Source organism: Lagopus muta, chromosome 1 (genome assembly GCF_023343835.1).
Source record: "Lagopus muta isolate bLagMut1 chromosome 1, bLagMut1 primary, whole genome shotgun sequence".
NCBI lineage: Eukaryota > Metazoa > Chordata > Aves > Galliformes > Phasianidae > Lagopus > Lagopus muta.
Genome location: NC_064433.1, coordinates 164260925 through 164285377, shown reverse-complemented (window position 1 = coordinate 164285377; position 24453 = coordinate 164260925). Strand labels below are relative to the sequence as shown.

General features: G+C 41.3%; 1 protein-coding gene across 1 annotated transcript in view; it reads left to right on the top strand.

Moving 5' to 3' along the window:
• The first annotated feature begins 1337 nt into the window (after positions 1–1337).
• Positions 1338–24453, top strand: part of VWA8 (von Willebrand factor A domain containing 8) — a 182792-nt gene continuing 159676 nt past the window's right edge. The window contains exons 1-3 of the mRNA XM_048932672.1: positions 1338–1635; positions 12118–12195; positions 22209–22339. Of these exons, the coding sequence (XP_048788629.1) occupies positions 1353–1635; positions 12118–12195; positions 22209–22339 (492 nt within the window). The 5' untranslated portion in view covers positions 1338–1352. The remainder of the gene's footprint in view (positions 1636–12117; positions 12196–22208; positions 22340–24453) is intronic.

The following is a 24453-nucleotide window of genomic DNA, read 5'->3' as shown; positions in this document are numbered from 1 at the left end:
CAAGAAATGGGAAATTTATTGGAGAAATAAATCCGAGATATCGAAAAACTGAGATACAGATAAAAAAGCTGGTGATTTGACTCCTTTGAAACTTCATTTCAACCTTTGGTTGGGCTCCCTCACTATCTATCTTCTTTTTTATTAGTGCCAAGATCCAAGACGCAAGTGGATTTCCCTTGAAATTAGTATTTTTTGTTGACACTGGAGCCTAATGAAAGTTTCAGGCTGTAATGAATTATTCTATTTTACTCTCAATCTTTTAAATATATTAATTTGTAACTTCAGTTAAAATAAGAATAATTTGATCTACATTTTCATACCACGTTATGAAAATCTCAAACCTAAACTGTGTGTAAAATATCACTTTCTAGGAATTTGTCTTAAATGATAAAATTAAAAACAATACGATTTTTTTTTTACTAATATATCAAATATGTGGTCCTGGGACAACAGGGCATATTAATACAGCATGTTGTGACAGAATTTAATAAATTAAAATCAGAAAATATCTATTACATGTAAATTTATTTCAGCAGCTGCTGCCCATACTTTGTTTTCTGGGGTATTTTAAGCTTCTCCAGTTACGGGGTTCAGTCACTTTCATATAAAAATTGTGTCTTTCTTACAGATAGCATTCCAACCATCCTTACTGAACTTAAACCTGCCAGCTGATATGGCAATAAGTTTGGTGTTTGTTTTTTTTTTTACCCCTTTTATTACATAAATTCTCACTTTCCCTGCTTAAAAGCTTCAAACTTTAAACTGTTCCTCTATGAAATGGTAAAATATGGTCAGCTGCTTAGAAGCAAAAACATAGGTTATGTCCTAAGACTAGCCTCGTCCAGTGTTTTATGGACTGTAGTTCTGTGTTCTGAGTTTTTACACACAGGAAGGCCTCTTAAAAGAAGTTCCTTTCCAATGGGACACAGAGAAGTGAATACACCTCAAATATGAGGAGAGGCTGAGTGACACTGGGCTGCTCGGCTGCAGTAGAGGAGGCTCGGGGGGGGGGGGGGTCTCATCAATGCCCATAAACGCCTGAGGGACGGTGCCAGAGGCTACAGCCAGACTCTGTCAGTGATGCCCGGTGCCGGGACCAGAGGCCATGAGCACAAACTGGAGCACAGGAGGTTCCCTCTGAACACCAGGAGCCCTTCTGTGTGTGCATTGGCAGAGCACTGGCACAGGCTGCACAGAGGCTGTGGGGTCTCCTCCCTGGGGATCTCCCAGAGCCACCTGGACATGGCCCTGGGCACCCTGCTCTGGGTGTCCCTGCTGGGGCAGGGGCTGGAGCAGAGGGACGCAGAGGTCCTGCCAGCTTCAGCCGCGCTGCGAGGAGTGGAAGGACGGTGATGGCGCAGCCCCCCAGCCGCTCAGTTCCCCGCAGGCTCTGCCCGCCCCGGCCGCCGCTCGGCCCGGCTGCAGTTTCCGGTGGGACTTTGTACGGCGGCGCTTCCCTTCCCCGCCTCGGCCCTGCGCTGCCCGCGGCCATGCAGTCGCAGGTTCTGTGCCTGGGCGGTGGGGCCGGGGCTCCTGCTGCGCGCAGGGTCCGCCTGCTCCTGCGGCAGGTGCTGGCCGGCGGGGCGGCCGCGGCTCGGCCCGGCCGCCTGGAGGTGCGGGCGCTGCACGGCTCAGGTAACCACCCCGCCGACACCCGTCCCCGGCTCCCCTCGGCCTTCTCCCCCGTGCCGGGCGCGGTGCCGCGGGGTTCCTCCGTGCGTGCGCTCAGGGAGCGGCGCTGCGGTGCTCAGCCCCGAGCAGCGGGGAGCCACGGAGGCTGCCGGTGGCCCTTTGGGCCCGCGGCTGTCCCGGCTGCGGTATGGGCCCTGCTTGCCCTTACGTTACTGGGTGCAGTGTCTTGGCTCGGTGTTTTCTTCCAAAACGTCTCACCCGCAGAGATTCAGCCCCTGCTTGTGAGCATCGCTCTCCTCAGTCAAGTTAGTTCTTGCAGAGCCGCCGTTTCTGTGCTTTGTGGCTGGTGTCAGGGCTGCCGAGGCAGGTGGTTCAAAAAGGGATTCCCATCAGCGGTGGCAGTGAGCGTGGAGCTGACCTTGAGCAGTGTGTGTGCTGGGAAGATGACCCGGGCTGCCCCAGAGTGTCCTCTGATGCCCTTAGGGCCTGAGCAGAGCAGAACTGCTGCTCAAAAGTGGTGACATATGCCCATGGTAGCTGGCACTTCTCGGGACGACAGCCAGAAGCATCAAACTGCTAAATATAGAGTCTACAATGAGCAGCTGTGAATTAAGGAAACAGAATGCTGCCAAGGGGTTGTGGTGAGGGGTGCTTTCTGAAGGCCCCTTCAGTGCCATTTACCTCCATTTCTGTTGTTTGACTTTGTTCGTGTCTGGTATATGTATTTGCTTCCTTCACGAGGAGCCTTTGAAGAATAGGTAACTGTGAAGTTCTTGAAAGAATTCTTGAATAGAAAGTATTTAAATTTTAAAAAATACAGGAAGAAAGCTGGGGTTATTTATTTTTAAAAACAGAAATGCAAAGGAACAAAGTAACAGTTTGTGAAACAAGTGCCTGATGTCAGTTGTGGTGACTGACTTGGTGAGCAAGAAGTTCAGTGAAATGGAAGTGCGTCAATAGCAGAATTACTGAAAGCACTTCCTAAAATTCAGTGTTATGGGATATAACTGGATGTGAGCATGCTGTATGAATAATGAAAATATTCCCCGTTACATTTAATAGTGGTAGTAGTTTTGGTAGGAAGATTTAAATCTCTTGCTTCGAAACTCCAGGCAATCTCATAGCTGTTAGAGACAGGAAGATGGATGATATCAAGATTATTTGCTCTCTCAGGTGCTGATCCTATTTATTCTTAATTTTCTGGGTTTTTTTTTTCTTAATTTTTATTTTTTAAATCTTATTTTAAATATGCTTGCCTGTCGTCTTACAGGCCCTGCTGCTCCTCTTGGGTTACTGAGATCTGAAGAGCTGATCTGAACTTATGTATGCAGTATGGATTTCTGATATTTCTGTGGGGCTGCACTAATAGCAAGACTTGATGTTGCATGTCTCTTTGCTACTGAAAAGGAAACTATTTCTGTAAGGGCTGGAAGCTGTTAACAGTCAGGCAAAGAGCAAATTGTAGAGTGTGCAGTAATTTGGATCTGACATCCCTGCCAGATCTGATTTACTCTGTGATGGTAGTTTTTAAGCGTAAGGGAGGAACTGTTGTCTGTTTTGTCCTGTTTTATGTGAAAGAGTCATGCTCAGCAATTTTAACTCTGCCTTTATAAAGCAGATTTGTCTTGCTGGTGCACAGAAGGCCACAGAAGAACTGCTAGAGCTATTCAGCGGTAAAGTTTGAGGGAAATCTGAAAGACAATGTTCATGCTGTTGTTGGTTGCATCCTTAATTGTATTTATGGACTTTGTGATGGCTGCAATTACTCCAGTGATCTAATTTACTGCAAGGCCTTATGCTTGTTGCATCAGTGCAGCTGAGAAGGCAGAAAAAGTAGATGGGAACTTTTAAAGCCAACTGTCCCTAGAAGTGTATGGAGTTATGCCCGAGTTATGTAAAATTATTCTAACATTTAAGAAAGGAAGGTGGCAAAAAACCTGATGTCTTTTATTAGACTCACAGATAAGGCTGGAAGAAGGGGATGAGCTGCCAGGCAGATAAGTTTCTGAGTATTTGTGGTCTTCAGTAGGGTTTCGCAGTTGCTCCCATGAGTAAATGTCAGTAAATAGCTTCCAAGTTTTTCTGTTTGGCAGGCGTTCAAAATTTAAGCTTTCCTGTTTAGCAACTGTTACAGTCAAGGCACCTGTTGATGCCCATTGTAATGGATGAGGCCGAAGTCAAACCTGCTTAACAAACTCAGGATGGTTGCACAGGAAATGCCACAGTGAATTTTGAAGGCTGTTTCATCTGCGTTATTATCTTCTCAGTATCTAAGAACTTTTCAAAACAACTCACTATTTATTTTAAGTCATAGTTTCTTTTTAATTGAAACACATTATTGACATTTTACTTGATATCTGTGCTCTGTTTAGATAGAGCTTAGATAGATGTTTAGTTTGATAGCCTGGCTTTTCTGAACTGAGCAAATTGTACTTTAAGAATCTTCGTACGGTTTTAAAATGTCGTGAGCTGGTGTTCAGAGAGCTAGCAGAAGCTTCCCATTCCTGGGCCCTCACACTAGTGGGGGATTTCAACCATCCAGACATCTGCTGGGAGGGCAGTCTGGTATTTGCATGAGTTTTTAGTAATTTCTAGACAGTGCTGGTAACAGTTTTGCAGTATATATGCCAGAGAGCCTAGCCAAGGGTAACATTTTGTCTGCTGCTCACAAGTAGAGGAGAACTGACTGATTTGGTTATAGATGGTAGCCTGTATCTCTGGGGCTATAAAATGACTGAGCTCAGAAGCTGGAGCAAGTCTGGGGAAGGTGAGCAGCAGAATTCAGATTCTAGGCTTGGAGAGCACAGACTTCTGCTTTTTCAGGAGACCTGCAGGTAAAATCCTTTGATAACAGCCAAATGCCAAGGAGAGGGGGACCATTTTTAAAGAAAACTTATAGGCAGCTCACAAACAAATAATCCCGTGGTGTAGGATGTATCCCAAATAGGAAACACTTATTTGGTGTTTCAGAAAGAAGCCTGTTTGGTCAAGCGGAAAACCTCACAATGAGCTAAAACACGAAAAAGGAGCGTTCAGAAATGAAATAAGGACAGGCAACAGAAAAGGACTGTAGGAAGTACCATGTGCTATGTAGGGATGAAATCACTGTGCTCTGTAAACTGCAGGTCTTAAGTCCGGAAAGGCCTTAAACTTGAGGTTTGGGTCCAGAGAAACCTCCAAAAGTTCAAGGAGTAGTGTGAAGTTCTGCCAGTTCTACTTCAGTTTTACTGTGTTATTGCACTACAGGCTGGGAAGGGTTTGGCTGAGGAGCAGCTTTGCTGAAAAGATTGAAGGGTTGTGGTGGATGTGCGGTTGAATGTGAGCCAACATTACCCTCATAGCATAAAGCAAACGACAGGCTTGGCTAGATCAGGAGGAGCAAGGGTGGGCTCATCTCTAGAATGCTCTACAGAGGTTCCACCTGGAATGCTGTGTCCAGTTGTGAGTTCCCTTTCTAGGGCAATACTGAGAAACTGAAGTCTGCTTCAGGGCTATCAAAACTATTAGGGACCTAGAGCACCAGATGGTGAGTAGAAGTTGAGAGAGCTAGGTTTGATAGTCTTGCAAGGAAGGGAGAGGAAAAGAGGAGAAGTCTGCTTGCAACTTGCAGTTAGGGTTACAAAGATGAAGTATAACTACCTAATAGTGGCAAATAATATAGCAAGAGGCAGTGCTTACAAATTGAGGCTTATAAGGTTCAAGCTGAACAGCAGAACAAACCTTTTTGCTAGCAGAGTAGTGCAGCAGGGCAAGAGGCTAAGTGGAGAGAGTGTGGAATCTCCATCCTTGAAGGTTTCTGAGACCAAGACAGGGCCTTGGATAATGTGATCTAGCCTTGGTTATAAGCTGAAGTTGAACAGGAAGCTGGAGAAGATTATATTCGGAGTGCCTTCCAGCCAGTATTTCAAAGATTGTTTGGTAATTGATTTTAGCATTTAGGTTAGCATTTTCCTGATACAGTAAGCAAGTTACTAAGATATGTTCTGAAATTTGTATTTCAGGTATGTGAGAGCATCGTGGCATTAGGCGTTTTAAAAACTGAATAATGTATTCACGGAAGTTGAGGAAAAAGGATTTGAAAGCTTAATTTCTGTTTCATAAAGAAAAAAGTTGGCACTTCGAGGATGGGCCACCCGTGTGCTCAGGTGCTGGATAAATGTCAGTTGAAAGCCTTTTTCTTTTCTTTTTTTTTCTTTTTTTTTCCTTCATAATGTATTGAAATTAAAACCTGGAAATACGCAGTTGAATATAATTTAGAAATCAAACTGTTTCATTCTAACAGATGTGATCTAATCCCACAAAAATTAATGTTAGTGGAGCTTAGCACCTTCACGGTTTTAATGTGCTTTTGCTGTTTTTGGCTTTTGAGTCCAGATGGATGGTCTGCATACAAGTGAATGTGTAATACGTTAAGACTGCTGTTGGACTGTGGTAATCTCACATATGTTCAGGACTAAAGAGGCCAAATGGCAATCGTCTTAGCTGTCTAAAAGCTCAGCATTCCTCAAGCTTTATTGTAGCATCTTGTAAAAACCTTGATTACAGAAAGGTTTTCCCAAGAGGTTGGAACTGTTTTGTGCAGAATTCTTATCCAAAGTCTAAATACATGTATACAACTATGTAGGGTGTTCTCATTTGCTGTGAGTTTCTTTATTTAATACATTAATATATTTCCCCTGTACTCAGCTCTGGTGAGGCCGCACCTCAAGTACTGCGTCCAGTTTTGGTCCCTCACTGCAAGAAAGACATTGAGGCCCTGGAGCGGGTTCAAAGAAGGGCAGCAAAGCTGGTGAGGGGTCTGGAACACAGGCCATATGAGGAGAGGCTGAAGGAGCTGGGAATGTTCAGTCTGGAGAAGAGGAGGCTCAGGGGAGACCTCATTGCTCTCTGTAACTGCCTGAAAGGAGGTTGCAGTGAGCTGGGGGTTGGCTTCTTCTCTTGTGTAACTGGTGATAGGACCAGAGGGAATGACTTCAAGCTGTGCCAGGGGAGATTTAGGCTGGGCATTAGGAAATACTACTTCTCTGAAAGAGTGGTCAGGCACTGGAATGGGCTGCCCAGGGAGGTGGTGGAGTCACCAACCCTGGAGGTGTTCAAGGAACATTTGGATGTTGTGTTGAGGGACATGGCTTAGTGAGAACTGTTGGTGATGGGTGGATGGTTGGACTGGATGATCTTGTAGGTCTTTTCCAACCTTGTTGCTTCTGTGATTCTGTGATTTGAAAGGGCTATTTATTATTTTCTTTCCTATTATTAAATAGTAATTGAGTTGTAATCAGTCTCTCTTCAAATATGGCCAGTGTCGCTGTAAATAATTTCAATTAAACAACAATATCTTTTTCTTCTCACCACATAGAAAAAGACAGTACGAGTAGAGAATGTTCCTTGTCTTGGGAGGAGAAGAGGAGAAGAAGGACAGTTGATACTAGTTGAAGCTAGTGTTACCATTTAAGCGTTTTTTGGCCAGAACTTTGGCCTTGGAAGCCAAAAGGGCCAACCGTGCCCTGAGGTGCAGCAGGTCCAGCATTGCCATAGGTTGAGGGGAGAGATTGTCTGTTCTGCTCTGTGCTGTGCATCATCACCTGCAGCACCGGGTGCATCTGGGTGCCATAAGAAGCACATAAAACTGTTAGTGTCCGAAGGAGGGCAACAAGTATAGTGAAGGGTCTACAGCGTAGGACATATGAGGAGATGTGGATGTTCTTGGTTTGTTCAGTGTGGAGGAGGCTGATGGGAGGCCTGATGGCGGCTGCAGCTCCTCATAGGGGGCAGAGGAGCAACACTGAGCTCTGCTCTCTGTGACAGCAGCAGAGCCTGAGGGAACAGCATGGAGCTGTGTCAGGGGAGGGTCAGGTTGGGCTTTAAGGAAAGGTTCTTTACTAGAGGGTGGTGGGCATGGAACAGCCTGCCCAGAGCAGTGGGCATGGCCCCGAGCTGCTGGCGTTCAAGTAGCATCTGGGCAGTGCTCTCAGATAAAGAATTTTGGGTGAAGCCAAGAGTTGGACTCAGTGATCTTTTTGGATCCTTTCCAATATGGGGTGTTCAACGATTTTGTGATTCTGCTTTTCTGTGCCTGGCTGCAGTCAATAGGAGGAGCCAGGGAGGATAAAAAGCACAGGGCATTCATCAGTGGTGCTCTACCAAAGTGCTTGGCCAGCCTCCAGCTGCATGGCAGGGCTTGGAGCAAGAGCTGCTACCCTTCCCTTCAGAAGCCCTCAGTAGACTGTGGAAGGCATAGGCCTGCTCACCTGAAGAGCTCTTGTCTTTTTTTTATGGGAAAAAGCAGATGTATATATTATTATCTACAGTGTGGCTCTGGAGAAAAGATACATTATAATCAGTGCATTGTGGTTACTGGCTAGCTGGATATGCATGTTAACTCCTGTCTCACAGCAAGTCAGATCTGTCCAAGCAGTATGTTCTAGGAAGAGTTCACTGCATGTATTGAGGCTGTTTTCATAACTCTTTTTCAGAGAGTCTCTTGCAGTTCCTATTATTGGGTCACTGTATTTATGTGCCCTGAATTTTTGACCCGTATCGCATGGGGCTCTGCCTGCTGCCACTGTATACTGACCAGTCCTTGAATGGGATGTCCCACTTACCTTTAGATTCTGGCTTGTTTGGCAACTGCTTTATGGCAAAGCTCTTTGTACATCAGGCACTGACTGTATCCTACTGTTTTCCCTGAAGACCATGATAGCTAAGATTGCTGTTTTCTATGTGAGAGATAAGAAACCAAGGCACATCTCCACCTCTTCACCTCTGTAGCTTTTGTGCATGGTAGTACAGCAGTAGCTTGTGAACTGAAGTATTTATAGAGTATTCTATAATTTGCAATGGAGAAAAATCGTTTGGGATTCATGTTCTCAAATGACAAGCCCAGCTGATTTAACACCACATTTCTACCAGGCAGGCTGTTGTCAGTTCCTTGCCAGCTGGTGTAATGTTGGAGAGAGCCTATCTGGGCTGACAACTCTGCTCAGAGAGTTTGGAAATGCAGTGGAAATGGCATAACCAAACATGAGATTTTAAATGAATGTAGGAGAAACGAATTAGACAAGAAAATATAGCCCAGGTGGAAGTGTGTGATAAGATTAACGTACTAATCCCTCTTGTGCTCATTTAGCTAGGAAAACAGACAGTGCTGTTTTGGTTTGATATTGCTTGTACTTCTATTAAACATGGCTAATATTTTTGCTTTGTGGACAGATGGGAGTTTGAGGCAGTGTTTGTCTCCAGGCAGCGACAAAACCTAAAAGACAAATGTATTTAGCTTGCGTTAGGGACTTGGTATGCTTAGCTCTCTCCACTGCTTTCATATAGTTCCCTCCTACCTTACTTTGCAGGGTCCATTTATGGCTGGAATACTTGTTGAATTTTTGGAAATGGTAAGATCAGGTGTTAGCATCTTAGGGTCTGAAGTAAATTCTGCCAGAAGAGATGCATTCTCTGTTTTTATCTATTTATTTATTTATTCTTAATTTTAGATTCTGGAAAATCAACTGAGGTTTTCAGTGCCAATAAAACAGGTAATTAAAGCATTCTTATGTAGATGGATATCATCATTCCAACGTGCTAAAGAAGTCTGACACTTTGTTGTCTCAGCATCTGGCATCTTGTCCCTACTATGTTTTGGAAGACTGTATATGTATGGAAGAGTATTTACAACTTGAGCTGAGGTGATTTCAGCTAGAAGCTCATTAGTCATGTACTCCTGTCTCTTTGCATGTTGGCTGATGAACTGTGAGAAGAAGAAAAAAGCCCTGGCAGTGGTTTCCTAAGGATATATCAGGCAACCTGCTCTTTTTAGAATGATCAAATTCTTCCTAGCTGAGCTAATGAGAGAGGTGTCAATTTTTGCAGGAAGCAGTGGGCCTGCAGGATGTTTTCGTAAACTTGGAGGCATTTTGGTAAACCCTTTAGCTGTTTCCCAGTGAGAAGGAGTGGTTGGAGCTACTGCAGAGGAAGGGGAACAGGAGACAACGGCTGTGCAGTAAAACAGTTTTTCTAGTTTTAATCTTAGAGAAGACAGAAAAATCCTGGGAGCTTCAAAGCCTGCAGTGTCTTACTTCTGTAAGTGGTTGTTTTTCATTTGTCAGCTCTTTAAAAATACGTAACAGTTCTCACAACAGGCACAATACCCCTGACCTGTTACTGGACTTTTGGAGTGACTGAACACGTCACGCTGAAGAGGGCATAGTACTCTGATTTGCAGAGTGCAAATACCAGTCCTGCAGTTCAAGGAGAGCCAGGAAATGTTCTGAAGCCTTGGACTGCTGCTTAATAGTTAGCTTAGCCCCTGGTGTTTTGGACCATTGCGCTTCCTGGTTCCTGCATGAGTCTGGAAGAGAAGGGTGCTCAGCTCTAGGCAGGGAGAGTGGGAGCGGCTTGGTGACACTTGGCCTCGGGACCAGGAATGAACCCTTGGCCACCTTCTAAATAGCAGTATTGCTGTTGTCTCCCACTTTCTGGAAAGCCATTTAAGTGCTGTATTGTTGCATAAAATGTAAGAGCAACCATCATCATATGTCATCTGCTGATATTTTAAGGAAAAACGTTTTAGGGTGATTATTTGTGCTTCAGAAGCAACATGAAGGCCCAAGAGTGGGCATATATGTGAGGTTGGGAATCCCAGGCTCAGGGCATTGGTAAGCATTTCAATTTGAAAGGAAATGATCTGTAATCCTTTCATCATTGCCTCCTGGTTGTTGCTGTAGGTGATTCCTCACTGGCTGCTGTGAATCCAGTTCTAAATGTGCAGCATTTCCTATGGTTCATTTGAATAACATCAGAATTTGTGAATTCTCAGTGCTGTGAGATCTGCAGTTACATCTGGGTGTGCCGGTAATGGGCCACGTTGGAGTGCAAAATACAAAAGGAGAGCTGCTGTAGATGATCAGGGGGCTGGAGCACCTCCCCTATGAGGATAGGCTGAGGGAGTTGGGCTTGTTCAGCCTGGAGAACAGAAGGCTGCGGGGTGACCTCATTGCAGCCTATCAATACCTGAAGGGAACCTACACCCAGGAGGGGAGTAAACTCTTCAAAAGGGCTGACAACAGCAGGACTAGGGGAAATGGTTTTAAGTTGAAGGAGGGAAGATTTAGGTTGGATGTTAGGGGGAAGTTCTTTACAAGGAGAGTGGTTAGGCCCTGGAACGGGCTGCCCAGGGAGGTTGTGGATGCCCCGTCCTTGGACGTGTTCAAGGCCAGGTTGGACGGGGTCCTGGGCAACCTGATCTGAATGTGTATGTTTGGTGGCCCTGCTAGGCAGGGGGGTTGGAACTACATGATCCTTGAGGTCCCTTCCAACCCGGGTGATTCTGTGATTCTGTGTGATTGCCTTTGTCAGTTTGGACAAACTTCCTCTTCAGCATTCCCCTTTCCAATTCCAACATCAACCTTCTGAACTCATTTATTCCTTACGCATCCCCCTGGTTGCTGTCGGGCAAACCAATAAAACAGTTTTTGGAGTTAGATCTCGTTCATGAGCTGCGTCTTTTCTGTGTCTCATTTCTCAAACAAACACAAGCATAAATGGTTCTAAAATGGTTGGCCCCAGTTCATGGAAAGGTGGTGTAATCAGAGTGCTGCACCATGGGGCAGTCATTGCAATCCTCTCCATCTACACACCGTTAGTGATCTTCAGCAACTATAATGGCAAAAACAACATTTTACTTAGCTTTGTGGTCTTTATACTTCTGAATTTCTGTTAGCATGGTCACAGGAAAAATTCCCCTTTGAGTTTGTTAGCAGTCTGCAGCTTGTTCTCTTGGCCTCACAGGTTTTGGCTTACCCATTTCCTGGCTCAAGCTAGATTTCAGTTCTGATTTCAGTGAGAAAGTACACAGGGCATGCCCTGCAATTTAACTCAAGCCTGCCAGTGCAGAAGGACAGACAAGACAAGTCCTAGGAATTAACTAGTAAATTACATGGCAGGTGCTTTAGTTTTACTGAAATCCAGAGCAAGAAATGTGCAAGACTTCTCTAACCTTGAAAAGGTAGCAAATTCTTCAGCTGCAAGCTGGGGAGTGCAGGTAGAGAGCATTGGCATGAGTATAAAGTTTTGTACCTCCAAGAGACTCCATTTCAGGCTACCTGAAAATGAGGAAGTCAGTATCCCTATAAATGGGAGTGATGTGGCCCTTCCTGCCATGGTCTTCCTACAAGTATTTCTTACTGCTGTTTCTGCAGACAAACAAGCTAAGGATTTCATTTGAAGAAACAAGCAATGTATCTGGAACAGGGTTCTATAGTGAGCTTGACTTCCATAGCTCCCAACAAAGTTAGCTGTGGAAGGAAGAAGATGAGGAATATTTATTGGATATAAATTTAGCTGATACCTCACCTATTGAAAAGCATCAGAGCCTGGCTGGTAAACTAATAGCTCTCAATTACCACTGCAGGCCTGTGGTGTAAACTTAATATGAACATATTCTACACAGCAAAAGTATGCAGGAACTAAAAGACTCTTTTCTCTTTTTTTCAGGTGATACTGTCACTATTGGAGATGTGTCTTTTAAACTCAAAACACCGAAGAACCCAGAACTTGTTCCACAGAACTACAGTAAGAATCTGCTTTCCTTGTGAATTGACATTGAGGTTTTGTTCTAAAAACTTTACTTCCTCTAGTCGCTCTACTGATTTTACTGAAATTATTTAAGAAATGTGGTTTGAAAAATAATGTACGCTGGGGAAGGCTCTCTTTACTGAGTTCTTTAAGATACCTCAGGTTCAGCAGATTATACTGGAATGTCCTAACTTTGACTGTATCTTGTCCCTATAATATATGGGAAGGTACAGGGATTCATGTATGTTTACATATTTTGACTGCTTCATTAATTACTTTTCATGAAGCTCAAATTGTTTGACCATAGAGCTGTACCTGTTTATCATTCAGTTGCAGTATGTCCTAGAAGTTTTCTACTATATGGCGAATGTGTGAGGTTTTTCTACCGTGCTATTTACTATTTTCTAGGTCATCATATTATTGTTGTAAGCAGACTTTCAAAATTCATCAAGTTAATGAGAAATCAATTGCACAATGATTAAAAGTACTATCAAATACTTAGCAAAGTCACTGGCAACTCTGCAGATTAACAGTGTGCATATGTATATATGCAATTAGTTCACATTACGTTTTGGTACCTTATTAAAAATGCCACACATTTGTAGCCACCCATATTTCCTGCATTTCCTCCTTTTTATTGAGGCTACGTGCTTCCCAACTTTTCCTTTTGGATCAGCAAGGAAATCACAGTTTTGTTGTGGCATTTCCTAGGGCAGTTCAGGCCAGTTCTTTCCTGTGGATCTAGAATGGTCACTTGCTACTTGTTCAGTGCTTCCACATAGCCTTAAAGGCTACTGGATATCCAAAACTTAAAAACAAACAAACAAACAAAGAAAACAACAACAAAAACCACCTGATTTTTCCACACAGACAAAATTTCAGATTAAAACCAAACACACATGCTGTTCTAAAAGGGTATGTAGTCCTTAGGCTATGCTTAGACATGGCCATGCATTGAGAACTCCCAGTCACTGTCCTCCCTAGACTTGCAAGGTCCTACAGCTGGAATATGAGTGTAGCCATTCACTTCCAGTGAATTTGCTTTCCATGACATTTTTGAAGAAGACACCAAGAAAACTGCAGATTTATTTGGGTGGGATGAGAGGTTATTTTGAGACTGGAGGGATCAGAAAGAGAATTGGAGGAACTACAGACCTGTCACCCCGATCTCGGTATTGGGGACAGTCATGGAGCAGATCGTCTTGAGTGCAATCACATGGCATGTGCAGCCAGGAAATGAGGCCCAGCCAGCATGAGTTCATGAAAGGCAGATCCTGCTTAGCCAACCTGATCTTCTATGATTGTCTACATAGACTTCAGTAAAGCCTTTGACTCTGTCTCCCATACTATTCCCCTGGAGAAGCTGGCAGCTCATGGCTTGGACAACTGTACTCTTACCTGGGTAGAAAACTGTCTGGAGGCCCAGGCCCAGAGAGTGCTGAAGATTGGCTGCTCAGGAAGGTGATGAAGTCACCATCCCTGGAAGTTTTCAAGAAGCATGTAGATACAGCACTGAGGGACATGGTTTAGTGGGAATGGTGGTCACAATCCGATGGTTGGACTAGGTGATCTTGGAGTTCTTTTCCAACCTTCATCTTTCTACGTTTCTGTGGTTCTTTTTAGTTTACAGAGGTGGTGTCGATAATACCAAGAGTAGACTTGCCACTGTATAGCTGGCAGAATGGCAGATAACTGCTGTGAGAGATGCTCACTAAGTGTGTTACAGGCATACAGTATTGGAAAAGGCAGAAACTGCTGTGTGAAGGTTTATATTGTAGCATTCTTAGGTAATAGTATTTGGGTTTGTCAGGCCTTCCTTATTTTTAGTAACTGTGGGATAGTAGACCTCTGTTACAGTTGCCATATTTAGCTAAGTTTCCTAACCCTCCTCTTTTTTGAAATGCAACCTTTCTTCTGTGATATAAAACATTTCTGCAACTCCTTTGCATTTAATATAAACGTCAGATGCATAAAAAATTAACATGTATTGATCTGCTTGTCCTTCAAGAAATGTAGCAGGAACAGAGAAAGGGAGATTTTATCTGCTTTCGGCCAGTGATTAGTTTTGAGGTCTGCCAGCAGGTTGGTATGCCAGGCTGATGCTCGGCAGCTGGATTATGGACTGCTTGGTTCCTGTGCCCCATTAAGCGTGACACTGTGACACCTTTCTTCAAGGTGATGGAAGTTACCAAAGCTATCCTATACCACGTGCCAATCCTTGCTGTTATGGGGTTGCCCGTTGAGAAAGGATTCCCGTTTCTGAGTGTAACAGCGCTTCCCACACCTTGTGAGCTCTCTGGGAACGCGGCCAGGCAGTTGAGAAATGCTGCTCTGTGTTATTTCTTTACGTAGCTTCTTAGAGGATGGATTTTTGTGTTTCACTTTTTCCTATGCTTTCTCATTTGATCATGAGATGCATTAGTTATCTGTATCCATGACTAATGCGATCAGTTTCACTTATTGAAGTTTCTTGTAGATGGATTTATTTTCTTGTTTTCTGTGCTGTACCAAAAGCATTAATTTTAACAATGCCTCCATACCTTCCACTTCTCCTAACTGTGGCAGACATTATTACAAGTTTTGGTACATAAGCACTTTTCAGCAACATTTATGTTAACTCTGTTGCAACAACAGAATGTCTTTCAGGTCTTTGGACTGATGAGAGGTGAGAGAGTATGAAAATGCTTGATAAAATCAAAGAAGAATGTTGTTTTAGTTAATGATTTTAAAGGAAGAAGAAGCTGAAAACTAGTGAAAGCAGGTAGTACAGTGGAACTGTACAGAGCTGTGGGATCTTAGCTAGAATCTGATTCTACAACCGAAAGTAAAATTTACTAGCAATTATGACATTGCTAATAATTACATATTATTATATCTTATTAGTTGCTTCTCTTTTTGAATGATCATAACTGGCATGCTTGAGATACTGCTGTTCATTAGTATTCATTTATTGAACAGACGGGTTATTTAAGGTACATGATTTTGCTTGTGAATCTAAATAGTAAATTAATTACAATTAAATAAGGTAGAATATTCATGTGCTTATAGCAGGAAATCTCTCTCTAATACTTGAATACATATTTTTTCATATAGTCCTAATGTAGGAAATTTTTATGCCATGGTTTTTAAGTTCTGTGGTTATATCACCACGGAGAACAAGGTTATATTCCCTTATTGAAATTAAGTTGATTATATTGGCTCCACATCAATTATATCTTTGTTGTGAGGCATTTGTAGAGTACGGGCATCACTTACTGAGTGTATTTGTCCCTAAGAGAGTTTTTGTTTTGCGGTATGAAAGACTGTGCTGTAGATGTTTGGTGTAAAATATATGAATGTAGTTGCATGCTTACACTGATCTGTAAGCTTAGATGTCGTATCTTTCAAAATTTTGCTATAGGGACTGATACTGCATTTGAATTGTTCGAGTTTCTCACCACATTTCCTTTAAGCTAAGACTAGAAATAGTTTGATCACCCAGTTCACTGGGTTTTGAAAAGGTCTGGAGTCACTTCGCCATCGTGATGTTTGCAGTGGAGTAAGAGCTAAGAGGAGGGAATTAAAGCAGTGACAGTTCATTTACTAGCACTGCAAATAATGCAGTTTTCTAGCTTACCATCTGTGTAGGATAGAATGCTCTTGTTATTCTGCCAGATAATAACCATGGTAAAATGCAGTAACGTTGGAAGTGCATATCTGTAATGTACAGAAAGTTTTAAGGAAGTTACAACTTATTCTAAACTCTACATTATTATTCTAGGCTTAAAAATAGCCTTAGGAACCTTGAGGAAAAATTGTGATGCAATAAAGAATGTAAGCGTATTAAGTACCTACAAAATCTTGGCTTTGTCATTTTATCTTTAATTAATACCAGGTAACTTCATTCTTTCTATTACTACATTAAACTGATCAAATTTTAAGTCTTTCTTTGAATGTCATTACATTTTGCTGAAACACACAGGATATGTGCTGCTGCTTACCTTCTGACTTGATGTTTGGCTTTTTGGCTTTTTGCTAGGTACGTTGCAACCTCGCTATGTAGCACTCCATTTTGTGTGCTAATATAAAATACTGTTTTGCTGTTGTTGGCAAATCTTCTTGGAAGATGATAATTAAAGGTACATAAAATCTGAATAGTTTTAAATTTTTCTAAGTGACAAGTAAAAATGAGTCATACGCAAGGGAATTTTGTTAATGGGGTTTCTGTCTGACACGTTCTAGAAGGCAGGCACTTAGTTTTGCACTGCTTCTTCTTTTATCAGCAAAAACAAAACCTACATTTTTAAAATCCCACCATGCCTGAAAAGTGTGATCTTATCTGTAATTATTCTTTGGAGAAACTTTGTGTGGCTTTTTGTGTTACTTCGTGTTTATTAATCTTGACCAAAAATTTCCTGATGTAGGCTTTGTATAATGACAGAGAATCCTCATTAAGGCAGGAAATGTGATGTTCAGTGGTCATACCATGTAGGTGCTGCTGTGTGAAGGTGCAAATGCATTTGGATGGTTGGGTGTTGGGAAATGGTGGTTGGATGTTAGGAAATACTTTTCCTCTGAGAGACTGGTCAGGTGCTGGAGCAAACTGGCCAGGGTGGTGGTGGAGTCACTGCCTCTGGAGGTGTTCAAGAAATGTTTAGATGTTGTACTGAGGGACATGTTTTAGTAGGAAATATTGGTGGTAGGTGGATGGTTGGACTGGATGATCTTAAAGGTCTTTTCCAACCTTGGTGATTCTGTGATTTTATGATTCTGTAATTCGTTTTTTCTCTAGTCCGAATTCCAGTATCTTTTTCCATGTCTTCTAGATTTTTGATCATTCTTCTTGGTCATTTCTTGAATCTCATGAATGTGTTTGTACTGGATGGAGCTCTTGTGCTCAAAAGCAGGAACAATGTGGCCCACCAGTCGGACGCTGATCTGACTGCTCTGGCTATATATTTTCTTATGAGTTACACATCCAGCTAATAACAGTTTCATTTACTCCATATTTGTAGGTTAACAAGAGAATCTTAGTCTCTTGAGTCCCATTCAGTGTTCCTTCCAAAAAGCTGTTTGATTTGACCTGATTCCTTTATGTTCTCATTTATATTCAAATGGAGTCAGTGATCTATCTGTGTACATCTTATCCCTTCCTGTGAAGCAGTTGGCTTGGAGGAATTAATGATAAATAGATTTACAGTCTAATCCAAGGAGGTAACTTCCCCCTTTTTAAGCCCCTGCAAAGATTCACTAATTGTTGCCCTACCACTGCAAGAACAAAAATTGTTGGAATGAAGGCTGTTTCCATGAAAAGTTTATGAGGAAAAATAGTGTTCCAATGAAAACTGACTGTGATGCAACCACATTGTGAGTCTTTGAAAACTCTTTGGGTTCTGTGCATCAGTGTAAAATTGGAAGAGCAACAGTTTTTTCCTTGTAAAATGCTAAATGAAAGCAGCTGAAAGCAGGCTGCATGTAAGGGCCTTCCTCTTCAGTTCAGATGCCCTGCCTTCCCCCTAACACACAAAAGCTGTGAAATGTGTCCTGGTGAGCTCAGTTGTTTTGAACATTTTTTAAAGATATGTTTGTGTCTATAGACAGAGGCCTCTCTCTTTGTGCCCTCCTTCCTGTTATAGAGTTGCCACCCCTACACTGGCTGTGCAGCAAATTGTATGTAAAGCTGAAGGAGCCCTTGGTAACTATAAAAAAGGGAGATCATTTTTCCCTCACAGATTTTTGCCTCACCTGGAAAAAAAGGAGTCGTTTTCAAACTCTAAACAAGTGCTGTAACAAAGGTGTGAGTATGCAGTAGTCTTTTTCATTTTGTTTGAATGACACACAGTGGTATCCTCTAAGTGGTAAGTGGTGTAGTGGGCATGGAAGTGGTGGGTTGGCAGTTGGACTAGATGACCTTAGAGGTCTTTGCAACCTAACTCTATGATTTTAAGTGCCTGCTGGTTTTTGTTTGATTGACCAAACCAGAATTATACAGAGACTGTGATATATTTTATACCACATCTGGATTAGATATTCTTGGGAATTGGTTTATTTGTCTGTTTGCATCTGAACAGTGGGAAGAGGCATCTGTCATTTATGGGATTTCTTCTGTAGATGGGCTACAACTTGCCAACAGCAAGTCTGCTATCCACTGAATGTTACTTCTTCATGAGTGTAGCATATGCCACGAATTCAAGTATGAGTGAACTGGAAAATTTCAGAGGCTAACATATCCATTTCCATCTTGGTTTTATCAAAAGCTGATTTGTGGATCAAACAGCAGTGGCTGCTGCATTTGCTTCAGAATCGGTCTACAATGTTTTCTTCTTTGGAGGATTTCTCCATTCTGCTTTAATTGCTCACTTTACAAAACGTTTGCAAAGATTCTGCTAGGTGTTTTCCCACTTGCAACATATTCAAAAGAGGTCTAAGGCAATTTCTTTCTCTGGCTGTCATCAATAAACAGGAACAGCAAACTGTAGCACTGGCTACTCTTCTACATGTGCCAGATGGTGTCTTTGAGAATACACGGCGGAGGCTTCCAATGCACCACCCTGCAGATTAAGAATATTGGGCCAGCTACTCAACTAGGGCAAATCAGCAGAGTGCCACTGAACAGCTTGTGTAAACCCAGTTTGCATTAGGTGTTATCTGACTCATGGGATAATTAATAAAAACTGCTGCATTATACGTGCTGATGCTTTTGCAGCTAATTTGCCTTGTCTTCTAAATGTCACAGAAAATGATTATGTGCCTCTTGGAGTCAAGTCAATATATAATACTTGAATAGTGAGAATTTTTTTTTCAAGTTTTGGTAGACACAAGAAGTTTGCTGCGCAGATACCACAGTAAAAGTAGTCTTAATATATAGAAATAATATACAATATAATATACTGCATCTGAAGTTTCTTTTGAAAAGTATAATGTGCTGTGGGAGCAGTTTGTTCAATGTAGACTTCATATGCATAGAAAATTTCATATTTTTCTGATTTTTAGAAGGAAACTGAAGTAGGGTTACTATATGGAGAGATGTACAAGTATTACACGTTAAAATAGAAGGAACTGAAAAGTGGAAGCTGTTGTCATGACAGTTCACCTAAGGGAACTCTTTCTTTGAATTCTCAGCATTATTTATAACGGGCTTCCTTTGAGTGAGTTTGCAGATGGTCAGTGTGGTGACTGTGACTTAAAAATGCATTATAATTGCTCCAGCTGTAACCCGTATGTGGGAAGAGTTATTTGAATGATGAAGCAATGAAACCACTTTCTAGTAACTTTAAATCAGTATGAAGCAGTGTCTTTTTTGTGACCCTTTCTCCAAAAGCAAAGTTAGGAAATTAGAGGAACATAAGCATCCTGAAATGCCTTAAGGTTTGCATGGGAGGGGGAGGTGGTCATGTTCCAAAGACTGTTAGATTTCAAATGCTCATGTTCCCATTTAAATGACAGTTTGTCTTACAGATGCTGCTGAACATTCTAAAATCCTGTTTCTATTTATGGTGCTGCTTTTAAGTCTGACCTGAGGTTTCGTTTTTTTTTTCTTGAGGCCATCCTAAAAATAAAAAAGATAGCTACACATGTTAAGTGAAATACACCAGAGGCGCCTGCAGTCATGCTGTGTCGATGCTTCAAATGTGTGACTTTTGATGTGAAAAGAATTCAGTGTTCCAGCAAGATTTGCAAGGTTATTTCTCCAATTTAGGGAATGTACCTTTTTTCCTTTATTTTATTTTATTTTATTATTATTTTTTTTTTTGGTAGCAGTTGCTAAAGAAATGCACTAATGATGCACGCAGTGCATTCATACAACAAGTGGAAGTTATAATGAATGTGTCTGTATCTTTGTCTGTATCTTGGAATTTTAGTGGTACCTTTCATAAAACACTGTGTGATGCTTTTCAAATTAGCATACTTTTAAAGCAGCAGAATTTGGACAGCTAGGGTCTGGTGTTGCTTCATTAGCCCTTATTTCATGAGAATTATATCTAATGTGAATTTTGTTTTCTCTTGAAAGTCTCATAGAAATGAATACGTTCTCTGTGAAGGACCAATTTGCATTTGCCTGTGGTGTGTGGTATGTGTGATGTGCATTGCTTTTGAATAAAAACAGTATTGCAGTAAAGAGGAATGTATGCCTTCATTCATATAATCTTACCACACCAACACTTGAGAGAGCAGTATATGCAGTAATCCCAGGAACATTAATGACAGCTGTTTAAAAACAGAACCAAACCCTGAGATGTTTGTTTACAGTTAATCTGATGATCCTAACACAAAGGTTACTTGTTTAATTCACGACCACACCACTCTGGGAATGCCCAAGCTCATCTGATCTCAGTAACTAAGCAGGGTTGGGCCTGGTTAGTACATGGATACTTGGATGAGAGACCTCCTGGGAATACTGGGTGCTGCAGGCTGCTTGCTTTAGGAGGAAGCTTTTCACAAGCAGGGTGGTGAAACACCGGAACAGGCTGCCTGAGGAGGTTGTGGATGCCCCATCCCTGGAGGCATTCAAGGCCAGGCTGGATGTGGCTGTGGGCAGCCTGGGGGGTCGAACCCTGGGGAGTTTTCAACCCAGGCCATTCTATGATTATTTATGTGTGCATGTTACTCTTGCTCATATTGGTGGTGAGGTTATAGCAGATTTCACTGGAAATGGGAGATTTCTGATTGTTTTCTTTAGTGATAGATCTAAGTCTTCACTTAAAATTGTAATTAAGTTTTCCTTAGTCACCCTTATACCATCTTACTAGAATCTCGCAGGATCATTTTCTGCTGTTTCTATTGTTTTACAAAAAGGAATTGTCTTTCTGACACACAAAGATGCAAAGGCAAATTGGAAGCCCTGAGAATTGAGGGATATTACTGCTTGCTTTCCGTGAACTCTCCTTATTTCAGCCTCAGGAAAGCTAAAGTAGAAACAGAACTTGTTTCTTAAAATTTTGGTTTCTAATTGAGTCCAGTAAACATGCTAAAAAAAATAAAGGTAAATAAACAACTAATAATGTGAGGATTTTGTCTTTTTACACTCCTTTCTTACTACACTTTGGATGCATCTCCAGCATTGCAGGCACCTCCCTCGAGGCCCTTGCTTCAAACCCTCTCATTGGTCTTGTCACATTATTCTGAAAGGAACCATATACACACATGCATAAATAAACCTCCCTCCTGACTTGCTTGTGCTCTTGCTCTCCTCATGTGCTATTTAATGCTTTTTGCCCATTTCTGAGGAAGGGCTGTGCTGTGCTGAGGGCTACATGAAGGTATGGGGTGTGGGTGACGTATGGCAGCAGGAACGGTGCCCCCCTCTCAGAGCACACGATGCTCTCCAGTACTGCCAGCAGTTGAATGAATGTGGTAAATATTAAATACAATCAATGGCATTCTTTACAGGGATATGTGGATCTGCTTTGATTTGGTTTTCATTATGATTTTGGAAGCTACATGGTATTGATAAGTCATGTAGTGTTACTATGAGTCTTGCTTTTCTGTGATAGTTGGTGTGTGCTACTGTATGAAAACATAAGCAGGACTGTAGTTGGCTTTTAAGAAAGTACCAAATAAGATATATTCTGAAAATGAATCTACTTATGGCGATACAAGCAGAGTGTTTATTTATTTAAAGTTCATGATTTACAGAAGAATTGGGATGTAGACTGGATGAGTCTTTTACAAATGATAATTAACTTCTCTTTCCCATATCAAACTGATGCTGAGAAGTCTTTTCATTAATGAGCTCAGTGTGAAATTAAGATTATCAACTTTTTTTCTGTTTTTATTTTGTTTTACTTGTTTTAAAAGAGCAATTTTCAAAGAGGGAAAGGCAGTGGGTAAGATATAAACTACTGTATAAAGTAAGTAGCCTAAGAGAAATTGTGTAGAATGCAGAGAATTCTGTTATCTGGCTTTAGGATAACACATCTTTATGTCTTTGTTTTAGTTTTTGAGAAAAGAACAAAAAAATGCATGGATGACCAGCTATCTCTAACACTTTTCAGACTTATTGTGTTCTTGTCTTTATTTTTCTTTCAAAGTGACAGATTCTTTGGCCCAGTCTGTAGTACAGCATTTAAGATGGATAATGCAGAAGGACCTTCTCGGCCAGGATGTCTTTCTTATTGGACCTCCTGGGCCCTTGCGACGGTCTATTGCCATGCAGTATCTGGTATGTATGTTGATTTAAGTTCTTGGAGAAAGAGACATTAGTTAGCCATCAGTTAGATATTCCTCTACTAGCCAAACTGAGGAAAGTATTACTGTGAAATTTCACAGCAAGCAACTTGAGGAGGTAAATAAGTTTTTCCATAAAGGTTCTTTCCAGACTTCAGTTTGTTTTAGATGAATAAAGAGTGCAGGCATTTTAATACGTTCTTCTGCCTAAACTCCAGGGAAAAAGAAAGTTGGAAGACTGCGTTACCATATGCTATCACAAATGGAGAAACAGTTTGTTCTAGGCATTATGTATGTTGGAAGATTAAGATATCTGCCTACTGTTACAGACAACAAATCGTTTTTGCTTCTTTTTATAGAAAAAGATATGAAGTAAAGGATTTGGGAAAGAAGTGTTCTAAATAACGTTTGGGAACAGTTATCATGAGTGATCAGAAAGTGGAGATGTGCGTGTGATCCACACTTAGAATGTGGGAAGAACTTGCCTACATCCATCTGCATGAACCGTGGCAGCACTGTGTGCAAGATTTTACATTAAAGGCATTTGTGTTTTTAAATGATCAGGATGGGGGATGGGTGGCTGCTCCAAAAGAAAATGTGCGTAGGGTTTTGTCTGCCATGAATTCTACCCAAGATCTGGTTGTGCAGAAGGATCGCGAATGGAGGTGTATAACAATTGTCATGAAGATCAGCCATTTCTTTTCAAATCAAAAGAAGGGAATTCAAAGACTGGCTCTCAGAGGTAAAGCTCTCAGAGGAAAGCTATATGATTTTGAATTTTGGAAAGGAGAAAAAAGATTTCATGCTCTAATAGACCAGATATGCTACTTGATAGCTCAGTGCATTCCTTAGAAGAGATGAGGAGAGTTTGGTATAACCTAAAAAGAGGAGACACCTGATAGCAAGGCATGGGACATAGGCTGTATCCTTGTTTACACCACAGTGTGTATACACCTGAGCGTTATTAGAAAGATTGCTGCTTATTGTTTCAATGCTGTATAGAACAATTGTGTGAGGATTGATCTTTGCATGTGTGGTGCTACCTGCTGGGGTCCCTTTATTGAAACAGTGTCGCCTGGAGAACTTCTGTCTGCTGTTACTACTACACAAGGCTAATTATTAAAGAAAACTCTCCTGTATTCTTCCTTTTGTTCTTTTTCCTATTAGTCATACTAAAACAAGATTATACCTACATGCATCATAGAGAAACAAGTGGCTTTTTAAGCTAGCTAGATACAGAAAAGATGTAGAGGAAGTACATCTCATGTTATGTTGTTGTTGTTGTTTTTTTTAAATAACTTTGTTTCATTTATTAATTTTTTATTTTGCCAAACATCTCATGTCTCTGAAGAGAGATCTCATAACTTTCCATGAGTGATAAGGGCTAGGGGTAGGTCAGCATCAATCTGCTTCCTAGCAGAATGCGTAATATCTCAGATAAAGAAGTAGCATCAGGTATAAGTACATTTATTTTTTGTTTTGGTTTTCTTTTTTTGCTTTAAGATGGAAATTTCTAAGTAGAACTCCTGATTTTTTTTTTTTTTAATTAAAAAAAAACATACCTAAAGATTTTTCTTTTTGAAGTAGTATATAATTTTACAGAAGTAAACTGCAACTTGTGTTATTAAGGGCAGAGGTGGTGAGAAAAATATAGTTCATCAGTATATTCGCAAAGTATGTGCAGGTAATAATCACAGCTGTGTCACACTGTGTTACTGAGCAGTGACAGAATTGAAGCTTTCAAATAATTTATGGAAAAGTTGGATTTCTATCCATGATTTGTGGATGTTGATTGTTTCTTGGTGTCCAAAACCAGAAAATTAGCCATAAAGAAGACTTTATGGATACTGAGTTGAACATCTATATTGCTGGTTATTATGTTTTTAGAATAGATTCGGGGATTTTTATTTTTTTTTATTTATTGATTTATGCTTTATTGAGCAGAAATTCAAACCATTTTGTTTGAGGCAGAACACACTGTAAACGTTTTAAAAATAAGATATATTAGATCTGAAAGTTATTTCAGATCACTGTGCTTTGTCTGGAGCTCTTTTGTACAATTATACCATTGGACTTATTGTTAAAAGTTCACTTACTGGAGTTGTGGTT